At 35.8% G+C, this 27,772-nt stretch overlaps 3 protein-coding genes across 6 annotated transcripts; 2 read left to right on the top strand and 1 right to left on the bottom strand.

Annotated features, from left to right (window-relative positions):
* Nucleotides 1–6,855: 6,855 nt before the first annotated feature.
* On the top strand, nt 6,856–15,055 carry LOC136210923 (uncharacterized). 4 transcript variants are annotated; one of them, XM_066002387.1, is made up of 9 exons: nt 6,857–7,097; nt 7,262–8,197; nt 8,409–8,782; nt 9,995–11,110; nt 11,220–11,378; nt 11,501–11,840; nt 11,946–12,016; nt 12,134–12,256; nt 14,272–15,055. In XM_066002387.1, exons 2-9 carry the CDS (start codon nt 7,315–7,317, stop codon nt 14,617–14,619), a joined length of 3,414 nt encoding a protein of 1,137 aa, XP_065858459.1. In that variant the 5' UTR covers nt 6,857–7,097; nt 7,262–7,314; the 3' UTR covers nt 14,620–15,055. The 4 variants fall into 4 exon arrangements, with proteins under 4 accessions (XP_065858460.1, XP_065858459.1, XP_065858458.1 ...); XM_066002390.1 differs by having other exon boundaries at nt 6,860–7,097; nt 7,794–8,197; XM_066002388.1 differs by having other exon boundaries at nt 6,856–8,197; nt 8,454–8,782.
* A 1,396-nt stretch (nt 15,056–16,451) lies between these two features.
* On the top strand, nt 16,452–24,949 carry LOC136210922 (ubiquitin carboxyl-terminal hydrolase 9-like). The gene is made up of 14 exons (XM_066002385.1): nt 16,452–16,615; nt 16,705–16,874; nt 17,246–17,497; nt 18,332–18,479; nt 18,719–18,778; nt 19,326–19,421; nt 20,753–21,142; nt 21,264–21,404; nt 21,826–21,996; nt 22,617–22,874; nt 22,947–23,089; nt 23,353–23,913; nt 24,007–24,277; nt 24,428–24,949. The coding sequence occupies exons 2-14, from the start codon at nt 16,720–16,722 to the stop codon at nt 24,581–24,583; spliced, it is 2,802 nt and encodes a 933-aa protein (XP_065858457.1). The 5' UTR covers nt 16,452–16,615; nt 16,705–16,719; the 3' UTR covers nt 24,584–24,949.
* Nucleotides 24,950–25,077: 128 nt separating this feature from the next.
* Nucleotides 25,078–27,772, bottom strand: LOC136210920 (glucan endo-1,3-beta-glucosidase 11). The gene is made up of 3 exons (XM_066002384.1): nt 27,531–27,772; nt 26,337–27,448; nt 25,078–25,573 (listed from the first exon to the last, which is right to left on the bottom strand). The coding sequence occupies exons 1-3, from the start codon at nt 27,586–27,588 to the stop codon at nt 25,505–25,507; spliced, it is 1,239 nt and encodes a 412-aa protein (XP_065858456.1). The 5' UTR covers nt 27,589–27,772; the 3' UTR covers nt 25,078–25,504.

The raw sequence follows: 27,772 nt of genomic DNA, 5'->3' as shown, positions 1-27,772 counted from the left end.
GTGCCAAGGTATGCAAAATTCTTTAAAGATTTATGCACTAACAAAAGAAAATTGAAGGGGGATGAGAAAATTCACATGGGAGAAAATGTTTCAGTTGTGTTCCAAAAGAAATTACCACTGAAATGTAAGGACCCAAGTATGTTCACCATTCCTTGTAAAATTGGTAATTTGAAAGTGGAAAGAGCAATAATAGACTTAGGAGCATCGATAAATGTCATGCTTAGCTCAATTTATCATTCTTTGAACATGGAACCTTTAAAAGAAACAGGAGTAATCATTCAATTAGCTGATAGGTCCAATGCATATCCTGAAGGTGTTTTAGAGGATGTCTTAGTGCAAGTTAATGAGTTAGTGTTTCCTGCAGATTTTTATGTATTAGATACGGAGGAAGATTATTCTTCCAAATCTGTACCAATTTTGTTAGGAAGGCCATTCTTGAAAACATCAAGAATAAAGATAGACGTTGCTGAGGGTATTTTAACTATGGAATTTGATGGAGAACTGATTAGATTTAATATTTATGAAGTCATGCGTTTTCCCAATGATGTTAATTCTGTTTTTGTTATTGATATAATTGATAATCTAACTCAGCAAATTTTTGAGTTAACTAATGCAGATAACTTGAAGTTATTTATTAATGGAGGAATTAATTATAAAGAGCTGAAAAATCTTGAAGTAAAATATGACATTTGTGAAAAGATGAAAAATCTAGTTTCTGAATCGGAAAGTCTGAAACATATCAAGTATAATATGTCTTACATTAATCTTCCAATAGCTAACAACAAGCTTCTTTCATCTATTTTACAGGCACCCAAATTGGAGTTGAAAATTTTACCTGAACATCTGAAATACACCTATTTGGGTGATAATCAGACTCTTTCTATGATCATTTTGAACAAATTGACCTATTTGGAAAAAGAGAAACTTGTGAGAGTCCTTAGAGAATACAAGGAAGCCACTGGATGGACAATTGCTAACTTGAAAGGCATCAGTCCTTCTATTTGTATGCACATGATTTTGCTAAAAGATGGTTATAAGCTGACACGAGAAGCTCAGTGTAGGCTTAATCCACCAATGATAGAGGTAGTAAAAAAAGAAGTTATGAAACTTCTAGATGCAGGTATGATCTTCCCAATTTCTGGTAGCAAATGGATTAGTCCAGTTCAAGTAGTATCGAAAAAAAACTGGTTTTACTATGGTAAATAACGATAATGGTGAATTGATTCCAACCCGTGTGCAAAATGGGTGGAGAGTCTGTATAGACTATAGAAAACTGAACTCTTCCACAAGGAAGGACCATTTTTCCCTTCCCTTTATGGATCAAATGTTAGAAAGGTTGGCGGGTCGTTCTCATTATTGTTGTCTTGATGGTCATGATGGTTTTATGTAGGTTCCCGTAGCACCTGAAGACCAGGAAAAGACAACGTTTACCTGCCCTTTTGGTACATTCGCCTACCGTCGTATGTCGTTTGGATTATGTAACACACCTGCAATGTTTCAAAGATGTATAGTTAGTATTTTCTCAGATTATGTAGAGAATATCATAGAGGTATTTGTGGATGACTTTACTGTCTGTGGTAATTCATTTGATGATTGTCTAGAAAATCTTATTAAAGTGTTAAAAAGATGCATTGAAACAAATTTAGTGTTGAATTATGAAAAATGTCACTTCATGGTTGATCAAGGTTTAATATTAGGTCATATAGTATCATCAAAAGGTTGATAAATCTAAAATTAACTTGATTAAAACTTTACCTTACCCCACCTCCATGCGGGAAGGACATTCTTTTCTTGGTCACGAAGGATTTTATAGAAGGTTTATTAGAGACTTTTCTAAAATCACTCAGACTCTAACTAAGTTATTGCAGCTAGATGTTCCTTTTGATTTTAGTGCAGTATGCAAGACATCATTTGATCACCTGAAGGAATTGTTGACGACAGCTCCAATTATCCAGCCTCCGAATTGGGAGTATCCTTTTGAGATAACGTGTGACGCTAGTAACTATGCAGTAGGTGCTGTGTTGGGACAAAAGAATGGAAAGCTTACAAATGCTATTTACTATGCCTCAAGAACTCTTGATAGTGCTAAAAGAAATTATTCCACTACAGAGAATGATCTTTTTGCAGTAGTATTTGCATTAGAGAAACCACAAAGGGCATACCACAAAGCCTCATTTTTATTAGCTAAGAGACCATTCTGATTATGCAAGAATTTCCCTGATATCTGCTTGGAACCATATTTTCGAAGAAGCTTTTGAACAACTCCAGTCTCTAAATGCAAATGATTTCTGGGTCAAAACTAGAGAGTTGTGGAAAACCATAGAGGAGTTGCAATTAATAAATAATGCTTTCCTTTTCCATTATCATGCTGTTATGCAAGCAATCATTTTCACCAGATTGGAGAATTCTTCAAAAAATCAATCATGAGCGGAATACTGAGAAAGGAGAAAGATGTGGTCATGCGGAGCAAAGGGATTCGAATCGGAATCGTAATCGTAATCGGAGATGATGAGAAGAAGATCAGGAGACAAAAAAGATGAAGTTCGAGAAGGTTACATTCGAGTATACATCTGAGAAGAATTCGAATGGAAACCGTAGATGGAAGCTAATTTCTTAAATCAACCATTATTTGAAAATCTACTTCGTCTTTCATAGGAAGAATTTGGGTTTTCATACGACGGTAGCTCTGAGAATCACATGCGATATTCATCTATTCGATTTCTTCACCTTCTTAAAACTAGTAATCCATTTGCTAAAGCACAAATCTGGGTAATTAGAGAGAGAGAAAAAGAAAGAAATAGAGGAGAGAGAGAGTCTAAGAAAGAGAAAATTAATATAGAGAAGTTTTTCTTAAATAAGGGTATAGAAGTAATTTATCAAAAAAAAATTGACGTTTTGACCGGTCAAAGATGGAGTGGCGCATTGACTGAGCGTTGACCGGTCATTTTTACCTGTTGTATACCATATTGTCTGGTCACTTATAAGGTTATATATATTAGTGAGACAAATTGAAAGTTGTACACCAAAGTGTGAAATTTGACAAAGGTTGTACAACATGTTCATCAACTTTGGATAATTTTCTGGGCCTGATACACTTCGAATTTGGAAATGATTATTGCTAGTCATTTGTGCATCTTTCTCTTAGCTTTCCAACGCATTTTGAATCACCTCAATCCGAGTTTGTATGAGGGAGATAAGTTGAAAATACGAAAATGTGTCAAATCTGTCCTAGTGTGAACAATTGGACTTTTATCTTACAGCATCCATCCGCGACGAGGTGCACGCTGAGTGTCACTAAAACTCATTTTTTCTGGTCCCTTTTACTCCCGAATTGTCGCCTTAAGCCCTAACTTGGTTATTTGTGCCGAAAACCTTGCGAAAGTGTCTTAAAAAACACATAAAGTGGCTTAGATACATAAAATGAAGAAAATAAACAAAAACCATTATTAAAATTTATTAAAATGTACAAAATAACTAGTAATTAAATACTAAAAATGCTATAAATTACAACGATAACAGTAAAATGTAGATTATGTTAGAAGGATATGGAAGGAATTTAAGGTTTTTTTTTTTGTAATCATCATCATCAAATCACTTTTTTATCTTCGTCACATTCACTTCTCCTCCTCCCACTCCTCTTTTCATTTCTGCCTCCCTCTCCTCACACTATTTTTATTTAATGACTAAACAGAGGTTTTAATATTTATGCATATAAAATTATATTATTTCATTTGTTAAACATACAATTATTTTATTTGATATTATTTCATTTGCAAACATAATAAACGAGCGTGTTTAGGAACATACTTAACAAGCTGCCCATGAGCAAAAGCTCGTGAACGAAATAAACAAGCTGCTAGTGAGTAAGCTCATGAACAAAAAAAAACTGCTCACAAGTAAGTTCGTGAAAAAATAAATGAGCAACTCGTGAACGAAATAAACGAGCTTCTAATGAGTAAGCTCGTGAACAAAAGAAACAAGCTACTCACAAATGAGCTCGTGAACAAGATAAACGAGTTGGATCATGAGCAGCTCGTGAATAAACGGACTTCTAAATGAGACGAGCTCAAACATTAAGCTCGAAACTCGGCTCGAGCTCGTTAATATTATGACAAACCAAGTCTGAGCAGGTCAAAGTTCGACTCGATCACAATCCTACTTTTAAAGGAGCTTGTGATAACAATCAAATGTTATACGCAGACAGAGTCCAAAAAAAATGTGGTAGCTTTTCAACTTCACCAACTCCAGAGGCTTTTCAACTCTAGAGGATCACGAATCCTCTCCTTTTGTAATAAAGTTACTTTCTCCATTTCTAATAAAGTTACTGACTTTATTATCAAAGAAAACTCACTAAACCGCCTACATCTCTCTTTTTGTAGGAAGTAATAGAACGCAGGATCGTCAAAAACATCCACAGATTTAGTAATCGTGTAAAGGTCCCTGATCTCAGACTTGAAAAGGAATTAAATTAAATATTCCAGAACAAAATTGCCCATGACAAACTTCTTTGATTCAAAAAAAAAAAAAATCACAAACTTCTTGAATATGAAAGGCATCAAGTAGTATCTCCAGCTTCACCAACATAGGCTTTTCTGATGAAGAAAAAGTAGAACAATTTAGTAAGTTATTCATCAAAAACTTCAAATCAGGTCGTCATTGTGTAGTCAAATCTCTGAGATTATGAGTATGAAAAGCATGTCATTATACTTCTCTTTTTAAGTCTTAGCTATTTATGTATATAGAAACACATTTTAAATTTAAGGAAATTTGAACAGCAATTATGATCATCCCTAATAATTTTCTATTCTGATTCAGCAGCATAAGCATAAAAGTATACAACAGTTTCCTCTTTTGTTAAAGTAATTTGCAGTGATTAGTAATCACCATTTCTGGAAACTTTATTTGTAATTTTTTAAGGTTATATTTGACAGGTAGCATGAGAAAGAATAGTTGACAGGTTATATTTGAACAGAAATGGTAGCGTCTACGTTCCGGCGGGATCACTGGTAACATATTCAATTTACTCAATCGGCCGGATGAAATTCATATGGGGAGAAGATTGCTTAGAATTCAAACGAGAAAGATGGTTATCGGCCGACGGTAAGCAATCTGACGTGAAAGATTCGTATAAATTCGTAGCATTCAATTTACCATTTCTGGAAACTTTAATGATCACGTAGTATTTGGTCATTCACGGTTAGATATAGATTTATTAGAATTACAGCTGGAGATTCAAAAAGCTTATGAAAAATGTGATTTATGACTATCCATTAATATTATCAAAAGGATATTATTTATGAAATATTTTCTTAGATTTTGACATTGTAGATGATCTGATTCTGTTTAAAGATTTCCTAGTCAACAAGATACTTCATTAATCTAAAACAAGCTCTTGTTGACTCTTTCATATGGAAAAATAAGAATGAACATGAAAAGTAATTTTTTAATACTTAGATCTGTTTGGGAATTAGCTTAGCTGATTACATTAGTTGATTTGATTAGCTGTTTGTGTAGACCTGTTTGGTAAAAATTAGCTGATTGATAATAGCGGTTTGTGCAAAAAGACGAATAAGGACATTTTTTTTTTAATATTGGAGGATGAGTCTATCTATTAGGGTTAAAGAAGTCCATTAATTTTAATAATGCAAAACGCTAATTGAAAAAGCTCCTAAAAGGAGTTTTTTCTAAATTAGCGTTTTCATCCCAAAACTCTCTCCCAAACCTCTCTCCACCAAACACTACAATCAGCGGTTTCAGTAGTCAAACCGCTAAAGTTGGTCAAAACCGCTCTTTTTATCCCAAAATGCTCTTTACCAAACAGGGCGTTAACCAAAAACTTGATCCCTCTTCCTACTGGAAGGCGAGTCGATTAAGCTATTTCCAGGTGGGGTTTCTGAACTCCATTGTAGTCCTTACTCTAATTACAATTACTTTAGACCACTGCTCCATACTTGTGTATATGTTTGCGATAAGAATATAATGGTTTGAACAACCGAAAGGCAATCCGATTAAACTACCGTATTACTTCTATCTGATAATTTAATCCACGATAGTGTTTCGTGAATTGATATTGCCTCCGCCATAATTGGTTCAGTACATCATAGAATAAAAGAATGATGAGCATAAAAACATCGCCCATCTCGAAGGAGAAAGCCAATGGATCTATAGTCTTGTTATTTAAACGTTCATGCATCCACAATACAGTACATAGAACCCGATGGAGACTTATGCCACTTATCAGAAATGACACCGAAGACGCAAAGAGGTTTCGAGTGGGACTTTTGTATGGACTGTCAGTCTACAAACTCCCGCCCGGCATTGGCGACTATTTCGGCTGGTTGTAACCATTTATTTTTCCATACCATCGTGTTTCGATTTCTTCATATTATCCAGATGAGCATTGCTATCTCTACAAACTTAATTGTCTAAACTAATGACAACATATTACCCAACCAAATTTTAATATCTCTAATTGCTTCCATTCGATTATCACAAAAAAATCCCCCAAGCAAACTTAACCGTTAAACACTCAAGAAATGCATGACTTATATCTTCACCAACACGATCACAAACTGGATATTAGCAAGACTGATATCGATCAATGGTTTGTGGGATACACCAAGGATAATAACTGAACGTGGATTGTCTAATACATGACAGTTCCAGTTTAAGCATGTCATAATTTAGAGGAAAGGTAAACAAAATGCTCCACAACAAGAGACTTAATTTTGAATTGTTATAATTTTTTAGTGGGCCAGACCTCAAGGCTGGCTCGCCTTCTGTCAAGCCCGTGATATTGACGGAGCCAACCTGCGAAAGGAAAGAGTCAATAGAGGCACGGACGTCAAAATATTATCAAAAACTTTCTTTGCCGTTTCGATTCCGCTGGTTTGTACGCAAGCCATTTCGTTCCGCGCAGAAAAGAGAAGTACGGGAAGCAAATCGACACTCTTTCCACAGACTTCATTTTTTCTTTTTCAGCTGCTAAACACTTTCCCTTCTCTTTCATTAACCTTCGAGATATCAATTCATCTCATTGTCTTGCGGAGTTTTGGAGTTAGCTCTAACTAAACAAGATGAAGGTTTGAATTCGCCAGGTACTCATTCTTGTTCAATTGTCTTTTACGCTTGAATTCGTTAAGAATTAGGGAAAACTGTTATATATCACCCTATAATTCAACACCAAACGATTTGAATTCGCCTCGCTTTAGGTTGAGAGGTACTTAGTTTTTTTGGTATTTCATGTCCTGGTGATTTCTAGGGCGGTATTTCTTTCTTTTTTCTCGGGTTAGTGGGGCGCCGGGGGTAGAAGATATGAAGGGGCGGTCGCACCGCCTTCCGAGCCATGACATGCACGAGGACTGGGGCGATGGCTCGTGGACGGTGGATTGTGTGTGCGGGGTCAATTTTGATGATGGGGAGGAGATGGTAAATTGCGATGAGTGTGGTGTGTGGGTGCACACACGCTGTTCTCGGTACGTTAAGGGGGAAGAGTCATTTGCCTGTGACAAATGCAAAATCAAGAACAATAAAGATGAGAGTGAAGAGACCGAAGTTGCTCAATTGCTGGTTGAGCTGCCCACTAAAACAATTCGACTTGAGAGCAGTTATGCTGCAACTGGGCCAGCAACCCGGCCTTTCAGGCTGTGGACCGATATACCTATGGAGGAGAGGGTACATGTGCAAGGCATTCCGGGTGGTGATCCTGCATTGTTTACTGGTTTGTCTGTGTTTACACCAGAGTTGTGGAAGTGCGCTGGGTATGTGCCTAAGAAGTTTAATTTCCAATACAGGGAATTCCCATGTTGGGATGAGGAGGGTTCTGGGAATGAGGAAGACCATGAGAATACTGTTGATAAAGGTGCAGGTGTTTTGTTTTCATTGGCTAAGGAGACTGTGTTTGCAACTCCTGCAGCAGCTTTGGTTGGCATGAGGGGAAGAGGTGAAGAAGGTACTCTGGACAGGAAAGTGTACTCCAAAGAAAGGAAGAATTGGGTGAATGGGGATGATGATGTTAGCCATTCACAGATTGAAGTTACAAAGGAGAGAAGTTTACTTAGGCCAATTGTAATACATTCTGGAAAGCGAAGGAAAGAGGATCTGGCAATGCCTAAAGAACGTAGTGGAAAGAAAAAGGCTAGATCTACATATAAGGAGATGGACTTGAAGAAGAGAGTTTCAAATGTTTCTAGAACAGGTAATTTGATGGACTGTGCAATTCTTTTGTTCATAACTTCACATATTTCATCTTGTTTATTTTCTTTTATACTAAAAGGTTTCTTCTTTCTCATACATTGTGCATTGTTTGTACTGATTGCATAAACGCTGAAGGTGGTCACATGTAGTGCTAGTGCTAGACATGCATTTGTTGACTCCCATTCCTTTTCTGTTTTTATTCTTATTACTAGCATTGACATCCACCAGTGATGCAAAACCATTGGATTTTTATGAAGACAGAAGACCGAAGTCTATCAAGAATGACAACCAGCTCCTTAAGAATAAGAATCTTGGAGACTCCACAGGTACAGATCATGAATCAGATTATAATCTTCCTGTGGGCAATGGTTTTGAGAAGTCAAAGAACTCCGTATCAGAGATAGAGCGTTCCTCAGAGACCTTATCTACTGACGTTGCTAGACATGATTTTGCAACTGGAGTCAAATTGAATGAAAGAAAAGCTAGTCCTGAAGGTCCATTAGCTGTTGAGAGCTCTTCCAAATTTGACAACCTAGTTGCATCAACACCTGAAAACGTTGTTCAGAAACTACCTATGGAACGAGAGGTAAGCTTTTATGCACTCATTCTCCTTTGGTAGTAGATGAAGAGTTTTCATTTTCTGGTTTTCTCTTGGGAAATCATTGTTCTGTTCTCTGTAGGATTGTACAGTGTGGTATTTTAGGTAGAATGCTTGATACATGTTTCTGTCTTTCTGACTTGAGATCACATATACAAGTACACCATTTTGTTTGTTGTGTATAAAATAATCTAATAAACATGAAGAATCTAGTTTAAATAAGATTTGAAAGATACTACAAATCTACACAAACATAGTCTTTACTGTTATGTGTTTGGCCATACAAGTTTCGAATTCTAACTGTCTCTGCATCTAGAAGCCTTACTGGATTCCTACTTTTTGTAGAAAGACCATGAATATATTCTTGCGGCTATTATGCTACTTCCGTGTGTTTTGAATTGGATAATTATGTGCAACTGACAATCTAAATGCCTTAGAAGCAAAAAGTCCAATGAGACTCATGATTTGGGGTGGTTTCAACGATGATCCTAATCATAGAATTAACCTGATGATACTAGATGTAATTACTAGGCTTACATCTAAAGTAGGGGGCAAGATATTGAGTGGTAAAATTGACATTATTTAGAGGGAAATATTTAGATCGTATTTTGCACATTTAGTACGACCTTATGGGCCAGGGCCCTAAACCAGGTGAAGGAAACACATTTCTGAGTCCGAAGCCAACTAACTTAGGAGATTTTTGTTTAGGTTAGTTGAGTTCAGTTGGAAATGCTTATGCATCATCTAAGGGGATTGCATTTTACTAATATTCAGGTTAAATTTGGTTGTGTGATGTAAGTCAATCAAATTTGGAAAACCCATGGTTGAATATGTAACTCAGTTAATGATAACCACAAAATTAGGCTGCAAAGAGAAACGACACATGCATATCTTATTAGAAGTAGATGTAATGGAGCACATTTTGCTAGTGAAAAGAATTATTGTCTGTGGTAAGAGAAAGCTGGTACATGAATCTAGCAAGATGTTTCAATTATGCAATTTTGACAGTAACATATGTAGCCGTCTTAATTCTTGATTTTTGAGGTAGTTATTGATTCTCAAGTTAATGGTGATGGGATATGTAAGTTATAGTATAGTATCATGCATATTCTCATTTTAGGTTCAATTATTTATTCATTATCTTTATGCATTTTTTCTTAACCTAGTATGCTAGGATAACTTAGTAATGCTTTCTTTTAGGGAGATAACGTTCTAAATGGGAATATAGATGATAATGTGGAGAGCTCCGTCGGATGTCATGTGAAGCCTGCAACTGATGGACTAGTTACAACTTTTTCAGAAGCTAAGGATAATCAGATAAAGGGCGACGATGACATATCTTCCGGTTCTTTGCAGCCTAATGTTAAATCAGATGCAGAAGATGATGATTCGAGTAGGCTCTTGAATGGTCAATCATCTGTCTGTGATACAAAAGATATTGGGGCTCCTAACAATGACATAAATGAAAACTTGAAAATGAATACTATACCATTAAGTATTTCATCATCTGGACATGATAAGACCCAAGAGAGTGAAAGGACAGCAGAAGCAGTCAGTGATTGTCATGCAAGTAAACACACAGAAATAGCTAGTGATCACTTAAAGATTAAACGAGAACTGGAAGGGTCTGAGGGTCGAACTCCATTGCAAAAATGCTCATCAGAGCCAAAACTTGGTTCAGCATTGGCCAATGAACTGTCAAAATTGGGTGAAAATACTTCTCATTCTTCGGCATTACCTAGTCAGAATAAAATAGTTCTATGTTTAGGAAAGTCATCTTCTGCTTCAGCCACTGTTATTATGTCCAAATCATCTGCTAGCGACACTGCTAGATCTGCAGATAATCTGGATTCTAATCCTAGTACCAAGCAACAGGCACCAGCTGAGTGCAACTCTAGTATTAAGAAAGATCGAGCTGCAAGTGATATGGTCAAACTTAAGGATGAAGACAGTCAAGACATATCAAGAAAAGCAGCAAAAGAGCGTCTAAAACCCTCTGTGAATTCCACTTCAAAAGCATCAAACTCAAGCAAGATTTCACATGCATCTATTCATAAAAGAGCTCTGTCTGATTCAAAAGATTCAGCACTTCACTCATCTTCCAAATCATCTTTATCTCATAATTCCTCTGAAGCTACTGGATCGCTGCAAAATGGATGCCCTTCACAGGTTCAGAACAAGGCCTCGGCTTCAGGTTTACCTCTAAGAGGTGAAAAGTTGAACCATTCAAATAGCCAGTCATCATCCAAGGGAAATCATGCGCCATCTGTTCCTCCACCTGCTACTAATTCATCTGCGACTTTAAGTGATGAAGAGGTGCTAACTGAATTTCGATATCATATTAGTGAGTTGATTTTGTTTTATAATGCTTCTCCGCTGGTTTAGATTGATTTTCCTTTTTCCCTTTTCAATTTTTATTTGCCAGCTTGCTTTGCTGTTGCATCAAGAACTCAATAGTTCTCCCAGGGTTCCTCGTGTTCCACGTGTTCGGCATGCAGGAAGCTTGCCCCAATTGGCATCTCCAAGTGCAACAAGCATGCTCATAAAGCGAACATCAGGTTATGGAGGAAGGGATCATAATTCGGTAAGGTTCACATTGCATGAACATGATTTCTATGTTGACGTTTTGAGTTGTGCTTGTGTTTGTGAGTATAGATTATTGTCAGCTTTTTCCTTAAGTGAGCTTCAATTGATAAAATTTTGCAGGTTCCTAGAAGAAAAAACAAAGATGGGTTTGCCCGTCCTCATGAGCCTGATGATGGGGCTAAAAAGACAGACAAAGTACCATCTTCTCCTGATTTGGGAAGACATAATACAGGATATACAGCTGATGAGTTGCCCAAGAGAGAGGATAATGGATCTCAGGCAGCAGTCCATGCTGTAAAGAAAAACATACTTTCTACCTCAACCTCAAATTTAAACAGTGGCCTATCTTCCTGTACTGAGATTAATGACCATCATTTGTCTTCTGTCCGAAATTCACCAAGAAATATGTCTGATGATGAGACAGGAATTGTTCAGGTTCCTGTTCATCGCACTTTACCAGGTAGTTTACTCTCGAGGAACTAAAAAATTGTGTATGTTATTTACTCATGTTTTAAGTTATTGGTATATATTTATATTCCTATGCCTCATAATTATTCTTCTGTAGGATTAATCAATGAGATTATGAGCAAAGGTCGGCGCATGACATATGAGGAACTCTGTAATGCTGTCCTGCCGGTAATGCTTTTATTTTGTATAGAATGAAGCACCTTGTATTTTGTGAATGTTTGTCTGCCTCCTGTTGTAGGAGCAGCAAAAAAATGGCTTGTTCATTTCTGTTTACTCCATTTGCAGCATTGGCACAACTTGAGGAAGCATAATGGAGAGCGCTATGCATATTCAAGTCATTCTCAGGCTGTTCTTGACTGCCTTAGGAACCGACATGAGTGGGCTCAGTTGGTCGACCGTGGTCCCAAAGTAAGCTGATTTTTTATTTATTTATTTTATTTTGTAATTTGTTTTGTTTTAATGCACATTAGTTGATTTTTCCTGGAGACACTATAGATGCTAGTTGTTGAAATCTACATGCTATTCGGTAATTAAAGAATGCAATCTGTTCAAAATGCAGGATAGTCTTGACTAAACTGGGTGGTATTCTGATATATTTAAGGTTTTATGAATTGTGAAGGTGGCATATATTGTTTGAGGAGTGGGGGAAGTCTGTTTGGAAATGATTTCAGCGTATTTGTTGGTTTATATGCAAAACTGGCAGATTTGTTATATCTATTGTGTTGAGAGTCACTGTTTTGATTAAGCTATATAAGTAAGGGCAAAAGCTAACGGATGCCCCCGGAACGCTTGATAAGAAATATATTTTATTATTTTTTATATAATATGCATTAAGTGGTCACAAATTAATTAATTAAAGGCAAAAGCTTAAATAATTGTGCTAAAATTAATTGAAGTAATCAGGATTTTTTTTTGTTATTTAAAGGAAATAATTAATAACCAGCAGCATTTTGTACAGGAGATATGGAAAGTCACTTTCACCCATTGTCATCTTTATTTTACCTGGACATATTCCAACTCAATCTCATCCTCTAACTCAATCTCCTCCTCTAACTCTTCTGGGCATATTCAGTGAAATTTAAACCAAAAATATAATTTCCAATTCCCCACTTATTTCTTTGATACTTGATTTTCTAATTTTTGAAAGCAAAATGCTTGATTTGAATGTCCTCTCATCCAATGAAAAATAGTTGCGTTCATGGGGGAAGATCCGAATTTGGAAAATTCATTACATACTTCAATTCCAGTGTAGCCTCCAAATAATGCAAAAGAAACTTATGATCAAGCAAACCTACAGTTACAACCATTTGTGGGTCAAACATTTTTAAGTCAAGAAGAAGCATGTGCATTCTACCAAAATTATGCACGTCGTCACGGTTTTAGCATTCGGAAAGATCGAACAAAAAAAGATGGTCTAATTGTAAGGCGTGATTTATATAGAGAATTAAACTTTAGAGAGAGAGAGAGAAGTAAACGTTAGATTTGTAGAGAGAGAGACAAGAAGAAGAAGAAGAAGAAGAAATGGTACAAATGACAGCTAAACTACCCAATTACAGCCATATTTAATGCATAGAATTTGACTAAGTACAATGCAAATCATTAACAAAATATTAACATTTTCCAATACAAACCATTTAATGTGTGTTGTATAAAAAATAATAAAATATATTTCTTATCTAGCGCCCCGGGGCACCCATTAGAGGGCTCGATAAGTAAGACCATAATTCTAGTTTATTTATCACGCACCTTGCTATAGAAGGTGTTTGCCAGATGATTTGCATATATATTTTGCTCTGCTTATTTTTTTTTTTTATGTACTTGAGGGATCATGGTGATGATGAATTTAGATGGAAGATCTTGTAGTTTGTTTATTTGGAGAAGTACAGAAAACTACCATATGGTTTGATTTAAATCAACACAGTGACTTGTTTCTCTTTGACAGTACATTTCTTCTTCTTCAAGAACTGAGTTCTTACACAATTTATGTCGGATAGGGAAATGTTACCGTTCTATAAAACAACAATAAAGTATGTCACGTTATGAGAACACTGGTTTTTGGTCTGATATAAATTGAACTACATATTTTTTGTATTCTTCCCTTGTTTAATTATAGGGTGAACTCTACATTGTTGGTAACTGTGCGTGAAGGAATTATCTAATGGTGAAAAGAACAGATTGCTAGTTAAATTGGATACGGAGCCAAAACATTGTGCAATTTTAGATATGAACAAATGGAAATAGCTTGCAAAATTATGTGAAGAAAATTTGCGAATTGAGGAAAATCAGGGAGATGTACTTGCTACACTTGCTTACCTATGTGACAATTAGAAAGTAGCATAAGTGAAAATCTCTCTTTTCAATTAGGGTGTGTGTTTTAAAGTTATAATCATTGATTAAGTTTAATTTTGATTATTGTACTCCAGACAAATTCAAGTAGGAAAAGGCGCAAGGTGGATGCTGAGGAGTCAGAAGATAATGAGAATGGCAAGGGAAGACCTGTGAAGGAAGGTGATAGTAAAAGCCTCGAGTCACAAAGAGACGAGTTCCCAAAGGGAAAGCGGAAAGCAAGGAAAAGAAGGCGTTTGGCTTTGCAAGGTAGAGGAATAAAAGAACTTAGGAGGAGGAAGGCAGATTTGGGCAGTGATGATGATAGTGGGCCATTCTCAAATTCAAGTGAGGAGAGTTTGTTCAGTGACGATGAGATTCGTGGCGGAGGAGGTACTGTTGGAAGTGATGCCTCGGCTAGCTCAGATGAAACAGGAACAACGTAAATTTTTAGAGCTCTGACATTTTAATTTTTGCCCTTCATGAGTTGCCTAGTATTTGCGGGATGACAGTTCCTGAATGGGGCTGCTACCACATATGTTTCGAGAAATCCCCAAATCACTTGTGGAATTTTAGGTATAGTTTTGGTAGTATGACAATAGCTGTTGTGTAATCTCTTGTGCCATAACTCTATAGCGGCATGGGTTTGTTGCACCCTTCTGATCCGTTGAATCTACCCTGAAGACCGGGAAGATGCCACAGTGGGGATGCATAGATAGAAGGCAGGAACCAAATGTAACTGCAAAAACTGTAACTCTATTGTATATATGTAAATTTTGTAATAGTTTACAAGCCTTGTTTTGTGTGGAGACGGATGCAACAACGGGTTAACGGGATACCGTATCATAATCGTATCATCAGATTTGTATCTTCTTCTGTAAATTGTGTGCGTTGAGCTGTGAGAAAGAGAGGCAGGAAAGAGAATAATGAGTGGTGGAAGGTAAGGATTACGTGGATGACAATGCTCTTCTCTTGTGGCTTTTTAGTGTAATACACGTAGGCTAATTGCTTGCTCAAAGGCACATAATTAAAGCATATACTTGTTTTAATCTTACAGCACACGTAGATCATATGACAAGTTGATAACTAATCGCCACGTTCACCACTTAAATTGGTAGTTGGAATATACTTGAAATATAAAATATTCAATTATTGTAATAAAAATTGTATTTATTTCTTTGCCAGAAAATAAAATATCACTATAAACACTAGATAGGATATCCATTGCCATCACAATGACTTGATTCTCATTTTGAGCTTATTATCATATGTACATAAAACTTAAGGTTAATAATTTATCGGCAAATGAATATTGTATTAATTTATCTGAATCGTGTTGGGTATGGAAGATGATCAGGTTCAAAATGTTTCTCCAAAAAGGATTTTCTTACTTACCTACTTTGAAAAATTACTTGCTTCAAAATGAGAAGAATGTGACTAACGTAGTTTATGCTTTTCAAAAAGTTAAAATGAAATTGAGTTCTATTCGCATAAAAAGAGGAAACAATTGACTGTAGATACATATTTTAAAGGAACATACAATTTAAAATAAAAAAATTGTTTAGGAAATGCTATATTTTATTAATTTTATATGTAATTTTTACACTTATTTAATGAAATATTATTTTATATTTCTAGTGGGTCTCAAAGAATTTTTTTTAAACTATTATCTTATATATTTGATAAGGTTATTATTTTATCCCATTGGCTCAAGTTGGGATTTGAAAAAATTATTATTTAATCGAAATTATTAATTTATCGAATATTAATTTATAAAAGTTTTACTATATTTGTATAAATTTTCATAAAACTAAAGCAATCACATTATTGTTTATATTATGTGTATAATTATATGAAATATATATATAATATTACGAGTATAACATTTTATATAAAATAGCTAAATCTACAAAAGATGGTTCCAAAACTTTTGATAAATTTAAAGTATGTTTTCTTAATGAAATTTCTTATTTAGAAAAATAAGAATTTAACTATTTTTCCAATAGTTTGTTTTATTGAAATCATAAATTGAACAATCAAAATAATGCCAACAAAACCATGAAAAAAAAAATGCCAACAAAAGTATTTATTTAAGCTTGGGAAGCTCCTTTTCAAAAAAAAAAAAAAAAAAACAAAAGCTTGAGAAGTTTGAAGAAAAATAGCACGTGAATGGTTGAGTATAACATGAAAAAAACACAAAAAATTAAATTTGATGGAGTTGAAATAGGAAATATGCATAAATAAGAAATTAGAAAGCAACAAATATGGTATGGAGAAAATAAAAATAAAAAACATAAAGACAACAAGGTCGTTGAATTGAAGAGACGGTAAAGAGTTTCCTTTCTCTCCACATCAAACCCCCTAAATCTAGGGTTCTCTCTCTCTTACAATTCCATTCCTCCTTCTCTGTCGTCCTCGATCTCAGATTCGTCGCTACTGCTGGTGATTTTAATTTCTTCTCTTTTCTTTATTGATTCTTGATTTGAATTTGGGAGTTCTTTTCTTGATTTGTAGTTTACGGGTTTTTATAGTGTGTGAGTTCTGCCATGACGATCGCGGATTCGGGGTGTTTGATGGAGAATGGGGGCAGTAGTTGCCTGCCTTGCACGCCCGAAGAGGAGAGGCAGATCGTCAAGGAGTTGATGGATGAGGCTGAGCTTGATTTGAAAGAAGGCAACTTATACTACGTTATTTCTTCCAGGTAATTTCTCTTTCTACTTCTCTCCTTGCCTTTTGTTTTCTTTTTAATTCCTTAATTGTCGACTTGATTCCGATTCCTTTCGAATTTAGGTAACATATAATTTATCGCCCTAACTTTCTGATTTTTGCATCCTCATGCATTTTTTCCTTTTTCCGCCAATTACCGAACTTAACAATTAGGGCGCTGCCCCGTGTTTAGTGTTTAGTGCACATTTCTTGCTTGCTTAATCTGCCTGAAAATTTGACTGCTGGCCATGAACCATAGGTTTTTAGTCCTGAAAATTTACTAAATTATAGAAAAGGAGCAGCTGTGGCTGTTACCGCAGCGTGCTTTGCTAAATTGATTTGGTTGGATTGTTGACCACGTCTCAGGTGGTTCACAAGATGGGAGAGCTATGTTGGCCAAGGCATCAACTTGGTTGACGAGCAACAGTCTTCTGATCGTCAACATATGGATGTTATTCCTTCAAGAATTGCTGAGAGACCCGGTCCAATTGATAATTCTGATATAGTAGAAAATGGAGCTGAGGGTAAGGGTGATGATCTAGGCCTCACTAGAACCTTGCTGGAAGGAAGGGACTATACTTTAGTTCCCCTGAAAGTTTGGGAAAAGCTTGTTCAATGGTAATGGATTCTTTCACTTTTTCTCCCTTGTTTATATAATGTGTGTATGGCGTATCTCGATTCTTGACATAAACTTTTACATGGTTTTAGAGACCTGAATAATCATATAGGGGATTCGTATACACTTGCTACTTTTTGTTTAGCTATGATAGACCTGAAAGTAAATGCACTATTTAAATATAGGGTGAGACCTGAATAATCATATCGGAGAATTGCTACTTTATATAGAGCTATTAATGACTATAAAGTAATTTTAAGAACTATGTAATATAGGTTAACGCTTAACCACTGCATTATTGTTTCAGTGGTTCGATCTCTCATCTATACAGTTAATTCGTTTTAGAGACCTGATATGTAAGGAATTGGTACACTCTTGTTATTTCATTTGTAATCTTGAATGACCTGGAACTAATACATGAACTATGAAACTATGGCTTGTTTCAGTTGTTGAATTCCATATAAGTAGTGCATTAGTCTTTCCATTTGGTTATTTAAGGTTTTGGGTTCATCAGCCAGTCTATCAAACTAAAGTTAGGGAATTGTGGAAAACAGAGACTTGGAAATTCTAGCTGTTGTTGATCTTACAATTCTGAATGTTTTGATTATTCTGAAGCCCTTTAATTTTACATCTTATTAGTTTTTTTAAGCTTGAACTTAATCATTCTGCAATTAAGCAATCACTTACGTTGATTGATTTTTTTTTCCCACTTGTTTTAGTTCTGATAATTTACAAATTCATTTAAGTCCACTCCTATTATTGAAAATTGGGGAAACTGTAAGCATTTATTCAATTTCCTGCCATTATATATTGCTTTATTTTCCATCATTTCTTAGGTATAAGGGAGGGCCAACATTGCCAAGAAAGATGATTGCTCAAGGTGTTTCTGACAAAAAGCAGTTCAGTGTGGAGGTTTATCCTCTTCATCTCAAGTTAATTGATTCCAGGGATAACAATGAATTAACTGTAACGATAAGTAGAAAGGTACTAAAATTCTCCTAATCTCTGCACGTATACATAAACAGAAAAATGTTCTCGATTTTTTTAAAAAGAAAAAATAGTTAAGATATATGTTCAAAAGAATGATTGATAATTTATTGTGCTCATTTTTTGTTTCACTTATGAACATTTATAAGTGGCCTGCTGCAACAAGATTCAATTCTTTTCAGTTGTTTGGTAGAAGTTTGCGAGGTTGTAATATTTCTTTATATATATATTTTCAGGCTTCTGTGCATCAGCTTTATGAGAAGGTGTGCGCTCTTACAGGAATACAGCAGGAAAAGGTTTGTCATTAGTGCCACTGTGCTTTAGGATGGGTTTCATATTTCCAATCCTTGACCCTTTTTTTTTTATCCTCAATTCATGAGTATTTAGTACGTGCTGATTCAGTATTTATATTTCGTGATTTTTTATTAGGAAGACATTAAATTTCAGATATAGTATAAAATATCTAGCGAATTTTTTCTTTTCATTTTTTCAAGAAAGAGGGTGATTGAGAGTGATATGTGTTTATTGGGGATTGAGGAAAATATGGTAGTGGATAGGACGGAGTGGAGGTAGAGAATTTATGTCGCTGACACGATTTGATTTCACGGTTTCGTATGACGGTTCATGTTAGCTGACCCCGAATCATTTCGGGACTAAGGCTTTGTTGTTGTATTTATTCAAGAAAGACGATATTGATTCTTTGTTGTTAAAGAGCAATCTTAAATGTGATCTGCACAGCTGGGTATTTTGCATTTTGTATCTGAGCTTATTTATTAATATCATTTATTTTAAGGTTTTTTAATTTCCTAACTTCTGTTGTTTTATTTTTATTCTTCTTGGCAGATTATTATATGGGACTACTTTAACAAGAACAAGCAGGAAAAATTAGTTGATCCAAACGTTACATTGGAGCACTGCCATTTGCAAATGGATCAAGAGGTATGTATACTGGAGATATGTACATTTTGGATAATTGCATTCATAGTTATTAAAGGCGCGCACCTTGGCAATTAGAGGTAGTTATGGGCAGTTTTTTGGTAGTTACTTTATATATCTGGAATGGAACACATGTTATATTAACAAAAAGTATTAAAAAGGTGAGAGATTATAGGTTTTAAACTAAGTAGAAGACGAAGAGACTCTTTGAAGAGGAAGAGACAGAGTCATTTGAAGAGTAAGAGACAGAGTCATTAAAAGAGGAAGAAGTTTAGTAGAAAGAAAACACATCAAACGGATTCAAACAACAGAAACAAAGAAGCTAAAGGGAATTCAACTTCAACAGTTTGATGATCAATAGTTTGATGATGCCTTAGACGAGGAGTGTGATAGTGATGATGAGGAGTGATGGATTTGGAGAGTTTTGATTAGGAGTAGAACTTAGGAATTAGTATTCAACTTTAAAGTTTTTCTACTATGGGGTTTATTTTGCATTTTAAAATTTATTTATGCTTAAGATATTTTCATGATTTAGTTTTATATTTTTATATTTTTTATTTTTTTAAGTGCGCCTTGTCTCGCTATGGCACGCGCCATCGCCATGCGCCATGGCTCCAGGACGCCTTGCGCCTTAGTGCGCCATGCGCCTTTAATAACTATGATTGCATTGATTAAAAACAATGAAAAGGTCAGTCTTATTCAAAACCCCAATCATGAAATTTGTTTTCCCCAGTTGTTTGAAATTAAAGATGGGTTGTTTCCATGTCTTCTTATTTTATTTTATATGAAATGAATTAAATGCATTCAATTTGGTGAAAATAATTGTTATCAGCTAATATCAACTGCAACTGCATTGCTGAAGTTATCTTGTGATCTGAAATTTGGATCACATTCATACATGTAATGATGAGTGCAACTAAGTAGAAAATGCCAACTATCTTGGAGGAAAGTTTTGATGACAATATTTGGGAGTTTTTAGTCATAAAAACCATTGTCACTAATATCTCTTTTTTTTTTTTTTTTTGCTTTTACCGATTGCAGATGATCAGTGCACATATATGAAATATTATTATATTTTATTTAATAATATTATTTGAAGCAATTTCTATTAAATATTCAATTTTTAATGGTTGCTTATGTTTTTGTGATGCAAATTAGAAAGATGCTCTGTCATCTTCTTGTTGCATATTTACTTTTGTTATTGTATGCATATTGGCTGTTCAGATATAAACATTGTATTCTTTTGCATTTGCATTTTTCTGTACGAAGATCTCTAGGTTTTGTGTTGGTCTATATTTTTCTCCAATAGTTGGTTGACTCATCCTTTTCCCTAGATTCTTCTCGAGCTGCAAGTTGATGGATCTTGTCCTTCCCAAAAGGATTCAACAGGAAATGAGTTGGCTTTGGTACCCTTGGAACCTTCACGGGCTTCTCTGTCAATTGCAGGGGGGCCAACATTGTCCAATGGTCATTCAAATGCTTACAGCTTGCAATTAAGGCCAGGAAGTGCCAGCTCAGGAGTAATAGATAGTGATGATGGATTAGGCGCATATCACCCCGTTAGAAAGGTTGAGAGGGGAGGTTTAGCAGGATTACAGAATATGGGAAATACTTGTTTTATGAACAGTGCTCTTCAGTGCCTGGCCCACACTCCCCCACTTGTTGAGTATTTCTTGCAAGATTACTCTAATGAGATCAATACAGAAAATCCCTTGGGAATGCATGTAAGTGGCTTGGCTTTCCTTTTTAATCTCCATTAGTGACTCTTCTGTGTGAACTCCTGAATTGCTTTTTTCTTTTAAAGCACTTAATGTTGAATTGCTAACTTATGTTGTAGCTGTGTAGGGTGAACTTGCAATTGCTTTTGGTGAGTTGTTGAGGAAACTGTGGTCGTCAGGAAAGGCCACAATTGCACCACGTCCATTTAAGGGAAAGCTGGCACTATTTGCTCCACAATTCAGTGGGTATAATCAACACGATTCTCAAGTTAGTACTTAATGAATACATATAATTTATTTCTTTATAACTCATCATGCATGTGGAACTGTTCAACTTTCCTATTCTCTTGTTTATGTTAATATCTGTTCATGCTTTACTGCACATTTTACAGTGAAAACTGGAAGATTAGGGCTTGAACATTTGTTTAGATCTCTTGATGTATAAGGGAAAATTTTGGTTGCTGATTATTTTTCATCATTTGTTACCTTAATAGAAAAATTTAGGTTCCAATAAGTGATAAAGAGGTGTTTCTTTTAGGGTGTCAAGTCGATTGCAATATATGATGTCATAATTATTTTTGCCAGTTGTTTACTTTTTTCTTTCTATTTATTGTTGTTGTGGGTGCTGAAGAAAACGTTAAGAGAGCGCTTTTTGAGTATTATTTTATTGATGAAATATTTTCCTCTAGGAACTTCTTGCGTTTTTACTAGATGGGCTGCATGAAGATTTGAACCGTGTCAAACAGAAACCCTACATTGAAATGAAGGATTGGGGTGGTCGTCCAGATGAGGAAGTGGCGAATGAGTGTTGGAGAAATCACAAGGCTCGAAACGATTCAGTAATTGTAGATGTTTGCCATGTAAGTATGTCTGGTGTTTTATTTACTCGTTCATTTCTAGATTGTTGTATATAATGAGAAGCTTTACGTGTTATCTATGTACTTTTTCTTAGGAAATATGGTATATGATGTGGTCATATGGTATACAATGTAGTGATGAAATTATCGGATCCATTCTGTTCAGTCAGAATGACTAGCTGCAATTTCTTGCCACTTTTGCTGTTTTAAACATTATGCATGCCACGAATTAATTGCTGGCTTATGTTCCCCTATCCAGAGAATTTCAGTTCTTCTCTATCTGGAGTTATCAGGGGAATAGAAATATGCTGACTGAATAAAACTTGGAAAAACTATTACCAGCTGGTATTAGTTTTACTTATATTTTTTCATGTTTACTATTTAGCTATTAAACTTGTCATGAATCATTGCCATTCAGTTTCTTTTTTGGGAAAATAGCATTTAACAACAACCATATGGATGCAACTAGGTTCTAGTTTTAAAATTCCTCCTTATTCTTGTACAAGGCATCAGTTCTGTTGCTTGACACATTATATGGCTAGAATCTCATTGTTCACTGAACATGTGAACGCATGTTGAATTGTTTTACTTTGTCAACTAAAAGGTTTTATTTGTTAATTCAGGGTCAATATAAGTCAACACTGGTTTGCCCAACTTGCAGCAAGATTTCAATTACTTTTGATCCCTTCATGTACTTGTCACTACCACTGCCTTCAACTGTCACTCGGTCAATTACAGTTACAGTGTTTTATGGTGATGGAATTGGGCTTCCTATGCCATTCACTGTATCAGTGCTGAAAAATGGTCTTATTAGAGATCTCACTCAAGCATTGGCAAAATCATGCTGTTTGAGAAGTGATGAAACCCTTCTGTTGGCGGAAGTAAGTAGCTATTACTTGCTTCTAATTTCTTCTAATGATAATAGCTAAAGTTTCATATTTGTGCCTTTGCAGGTCTATGATCATAGGATTTATCGTCTATTCGAAAATCCTTATGAATCATTGATTTCTATAAAAGATGAAGAATATATTGTAGCCTATCGGTTCCCTCACAAAGGATCAGGAAGAAAGAAGCTGGAAATTGTTCATCAGGAAAGGTACTATCACTTAGACTACTTGCTGGGTTTATCTGCTCGGAAGTAGTACAAATCTTTTTCATAATTTGTTGTGAACATTCTGCGTTTACTTTGTAGCATTTTACTTGTAGCATATGAATTAAAAAGTATCCATATCTGTGATGTATACTTGAGGACATGCTTTGTCAGTTGTCTGGGTACTTGACTAGACATGTAACTACATTGTTCGCCCATTTTTCGTTTTCCTTGTGAAGTTTATGGATGAGAAATTCTGTGTTTTGTAGGTCTGGATCAGACTTTCCGAAAGGAAGCGGATGGAAGGATTTTGGAACACCCCTGCTTGCTTTCTTAGAAGATGACTCACCCAGTGGAGCTGATGTTGAGTTTGCTGTTTCTAAAGTACTCTCACCCTTGCAAAGAACAACCTCATCTTGTGTGGTTCTTAGTGGGAAGGAAAATGGTTTTTCTGAAGGCAATGGTGAATCGTCGACGAAATGCAATGATAAATATGAAATGGTAGATGAACCCATGGACAACGTAGAACTGGAGGAAAAATCAAACCAGGAATTGTCATTTCAACTCTTTTTAACTGATGACCGGTGCACAAGCCGTAAGCCAATTTTCAAGGACTCTGTTGTCAAATCGGGAGGAAACCGTGTGAAGGTTTTACTGGAGTGGACTGAAAAGGAACATAAACTATACGATCACAGCTATCTTAAGGATCTCCCTGTGGTTTTCCATAAAACTGGGTTTACTGCAAAGAAAACCCGACAGGAAGCTGTCTCATTGTTTTCATGCTTGGAAGCATTCTTGACCGAAGAACCTTTAGGGCCTGACGACATGTGGTGAGATTATATAGTGTTCAATATTGTTTGCTTTGAATTCCATCCAAATTCTTTTTATGTTCGATGCTTATATGCATCATCTCTGGTTGGCAGGTATTGCCCTGGTTGTAAAGAACATAGAGAAGCAACCAAGAAGCTAGACCTATGGACTTTGCCTGAGATTCTTGTTTTTCACTTGAAACGGTTCTCATACAGCCGATACCTGAAGAACAAACTGGATACTTTTGTGGATTTCCCCATTCACAATCTTGATTTAAGGAAATTTGTGAAGAGAGCGGATGGAGAGTCTTGTATGTATGAATTGTATGCCATCAGTAACCATTATGGTGGACTCGGTGGCGGGCACTATACTGCTTTTGCTAAGGTAAAAACCAGGTTTTTATGTCATATTCTGAATTTGACTTGAATCCACTACTTTACATGTTCATGAATGGTAAAGGTTGCTGTTTTGTCCGTTGATCATATACTTGCTGCAAGGTGTATAACATATATTTTGGTTCATGAATTTGTGCAGTTGATGGATGAGAATAGATGGTACAATTTCGACGACAGCCGTGTTTCTCCAGTTAACGAGGCTGATATCAAGACCTCAGCTGCTTACGTGTTGTTCTACCAAAGAGTTCAATCTGAAACAAAGATGGGATCGGGAGAGACATCGCAGGGTTCCTGAGAGGCAAATGAAATTTTTTGGTGTTTGTCTCGACTCGAGGCATTTGTTGAGTGAAGAAGACAGACAAGGAAGCTGACAGAGCGAGTGCAAACGTACAGATATTTGGGGTGGGGGTGCGCATTGCATAGAATAGAAGAGGTTCGTTCAGCTCTAGCAAATATTCTTTAATTAATTCTTTTGCTTAATTTTGTAGATCCCTCTGCTTGTTTTATCAGAGGTTTTAATGTGTTAAGACGAAATGGGGGATAGGCTAATGTTGTTGAAAGCTTTTCCTTTAATGTACAAGACACCATTTCAGATATAAATTTTTGTTGCTATTCAGTTATAAAATGAATGCAATATTATTATATATATACCTTGAATTTCCACTCTTATATGTTTTACATAAGATTCCTATCATTGATTTTTTACAAAAATTATTCAGTCATGGTGTAATGGAATATGGAATAATATTTGAGACAATAATTTATTAATTGTTATACATGGAATTGGACTTAAAAGAAATGAAAGGAATATAATAATGTTCCACTAAATTACATTACATGATACATAAATCTGAATGAGGCTGATCTACCAAACAATGAAACTAATAATAATCCTAATAATGATCTCACAGAATAAGAATTTATCCCTCAAAAAGGGACAAAAGTGTACAACTAATAGGAGCAAAGACACCAATAAATAAAGCAAAAGAAAGAAAAGTGTATAATTATCAACTAAAGTGGGTAGAAAAGTGCCCAATTAAGAGAATTTATACCCAACCCGACGACAACTAGGTGCGGTCCTTTCAGAGCAGTCCTTTCTCACTTTTGGTATATTTTAGTGAAAGTGAAATAAACTGAGAATTTCACCTTTCCCCCATCTCCCAATCTGCCTCTTTTCCTTCAATGGATGGCAAAGTAACAGTTGAAAATGGTAACTTTATAGGCCCCAATATACCAACGGTAACACCATTGCCATTTTCATGATCACATTGTAATCCCTTTTTTCCTGCAAATCAAAATGCAATCAGCTTACTTTACCTTTAATTTCAATTTCTCTCATGTTTGCAACTTCTAAATTTACATGCAAAATTAACAATTGTCAAGGCCAAAAATACGATTCACGGAGATAAATCGATTCAGAGATAAATTGATTCAATGATCATTTCTTTTATTGCATTTACATAATCATGTGCAATATATTGAAATTTGATTAAAGACCGCATAGAAGCTCCCTTAATACTACGTTAAAACCTCTATACACTTGGGACCAGACTATTTGTATAACAATTGGGATGTACTAAATAGAGTTTGGTTATAGAGGTTATTACCAAGTTGGAACTGTTTTTTTTATAACAAAATATAGGTTATTCCTATATAGAAGCTTTTACTGTACTGGGTCAAAATGACACAAGTTGCCAAAATATCAACCGATAATATTTTATAAATTAATCCAAATTTTACAAAGTCGAGATTAATTTAAGAGCTGGGTTGCTTTCGAAAAAAAAAAGTTTAAGAGCTGAGTTGATGATATCAAATTTTAATTTAGTCCAATTTGGACTAAATTGATGTTGGCCCCCAATTTTGGGAGCTGACCCTTAATTCATACTACATCAGCAGCAACAAAAACAGTTTAGAATTTCAATCTGCTGTTTATAACATGACATTAGTGAAACTGAAATGTGATTTTAGAATCTAAATTAGTCATTTTTAGTCAAAAATTAATGTTAAGTGATTTTTAAGAAATATCTAGAAAAAGAAAAAGTCACTACCTTTGCGCCAGAGATGGACAAGTAACCAGTGGAAGAGCTCTCCGGCGCCGATGGAGGCTTCGCGGTGCCGTTGCTGCCTCCGCTTGTAGTGGTGTTAGTGGCAACGGAATTGGTGGAGGAGATTCCAAGAGCATACGCCGGAGTCCCGTCAGGCTTGAAGAGACCGTAATTCCTCTCAGAAGCAGGTCCAGGCTTCATATTCTCGTTAAACAAAGCAAAAACATAGATATTCAAATCAGTATTAGGTCTCATCGGAGTCCCTTTCTTCTGACAAATTAGCTTAATCAGATTTCCATTGTACTTCTTCGCATTCTCCAGAGTAGCTCCGGCCTCATCGGCGTCTCCTTTCGACGGCCATCCCGTTTCCGATATCTGAACCGGTAGCTTCTTAAACCCTAGAGCTGTTAAAGCAGAGTAAACAGCGTCGATCTGAGCAAAAAGCATGTTGTCGTAATGGAGATTAGAAGAGGGATCTACAATTCCTTGATTCGGCTGAAACAGAACGAAATCCAAGTTCACTTGCTTTGGATTCCCCTTGTATGCAAAGTAAGGATACGCGTTAATTAAGAACGCAGATCCAGTTTTCGCATGGAAATTCAAAATCGGAGTAATGCATCCGACTAGATCTCGCCGGAAAGCTCCTGCAGATGGAGGATAAGACGTTTCGAGAATGGCTAGAGAGTGAGCTGTAGTGACACTAACTTGTTTATCTAGACCTAGATTTTGAAGCGCAGTGTGGACATTTTGCATCGCCGGAAGAAGATGATCGGTGAGAGAACTATCGTTGAAAGTTAACACTTCATTGCCGACCGTGATGCAGGTAATGTTCGTCGCCGGTAAGTAAGTTTGAACATTCGATTTAATCCATGCTTCAGCTTTACCAGGATCTGTCATTTTCGCTAAATACTCATTTCCAAGTCCGACTATGAATTCCACTCCAGTGTTTGCAAATGCGGCGAGAACTTTCGGATCTGTATCGTAGAGCTTCACTTTAGTAGCGCCGAGTGATTTGAGGAGAGGTACGACGGCTTGCGGCGACGGAAGATTGTTTGCTATTTGGCCGTAATTGATCCCAATTGAAGTCACCATTACAGGAAACACAAATAAAAAACCTACGCCCAAAATAAAACCAGATTAACAATTGAAGATTCAGAAGCAGAAAGAAAGGGAAAGAGGAAGAGAAAGAGGAAGTACCAAAAAGTGAAAGTAAGATCAGTGAAGAACAACAGTGGAAAGTAGTGAAGTCCACCATTGTTGAGTTGAGCAGAGAGAGATGAAGTAAAGGTGTGATCTTTACTCTTGAGAATGTTGGGAGTAGGAGAAATGTTGGTCAATTTGACAAGCAAAGCTTTGAAGGCGATGTCTTTTAGGTTGGTTGTTTACTAGAGGGAGAGAGAGAGAGACGTTTAAAGTTTAAAAACTTGAATTAGGAGTAG

The sequence above is a fragment of the Euphorbia lathyris genome, chromosome 1, assembly GCF_963576675.1.
Source record: "Euphorbia lathyris chromosome 1, ddEupLath1.1, whole genome shotgun sequence".
NCBI classification, from domain to species: Eukaryota; Viridiplantae; Streptophyta; class Magnoliopsida; order Malpighiales; family Euphorbiaceae; genus Euphorbia; species Euphorbia lathyris.
This window is presented reverse-complemented; position numbering and strand designations above follow the sequence as displayed.

Excerpts from the sequence above, each read along its gene's own strand:
- LOC136210922 (XM_066002385.1), top strand. The coding sequence starts at position 16,720 with ATGACGATCGCGGATTCGGGGTGTTTGATGGAGAATGGGGGCAGTAGT. Across the intron at positions 19,422-20,752 it reads ATTTGCAAATGGATCAAGAG|ATTCTTCTCGAGCTGCAAGT; the intron begins GTATGTATACTG and ends CCTTTTCCCTAG. Across the intron at positions 21,997-22,616 it reads TAATTGTAGATGTTTGCCAT|GGTCAATATAAGTCAACACT; the intron begins GTAAGTATGTCT and ends TTGTTAATTCAG.
- LOC136210923 (XM_066002387.1), top strand. The coding sequence starts at position 7,315 with ATGAAGGGGCGGTCGCACCGCCTTCCGAGCCATGACATGCACGAGGAC. Across the intron at positions 11,379-11,500 it reads GAGGAAGGGATCATAATTCG|GTTCCTAGAAGAAAAAACAA; the intron begins GTAAGGTTCACA and ends AAAATTTTGCAG. Across the intron at positions 12,017-12,133 it reads TCTGTAATGCTGTCCTGCCG|CATTGGCACAACTTGAGGAA; the intron begins GTAATGCTTTTA and ends CTCCATTTGCAG.
- LOC136210920 (XM_066002384.1), bottom strand. The coding sequence starts at position 27,588 with ATGGTGGACTTCACTACTTTCCACTGTTGTTCTTCACTGATCTTACTT. Across the intron at positions 27,449-27,530 it reads GATCTTACTTTCACTTTTTG|GTTTTTTATTTGTGTTTCCT; the intron begins GTACTTCCTCTT and ends TTTTGGGCGTAG. Across the intron at positions 25,574-26,336 it reads TGTCCATCTCTGGCGCAAAG|GAAAAAAGGGATTACAATGT; the intron begins GTAGTGACTTTT and ends TTTGATTTGCAG.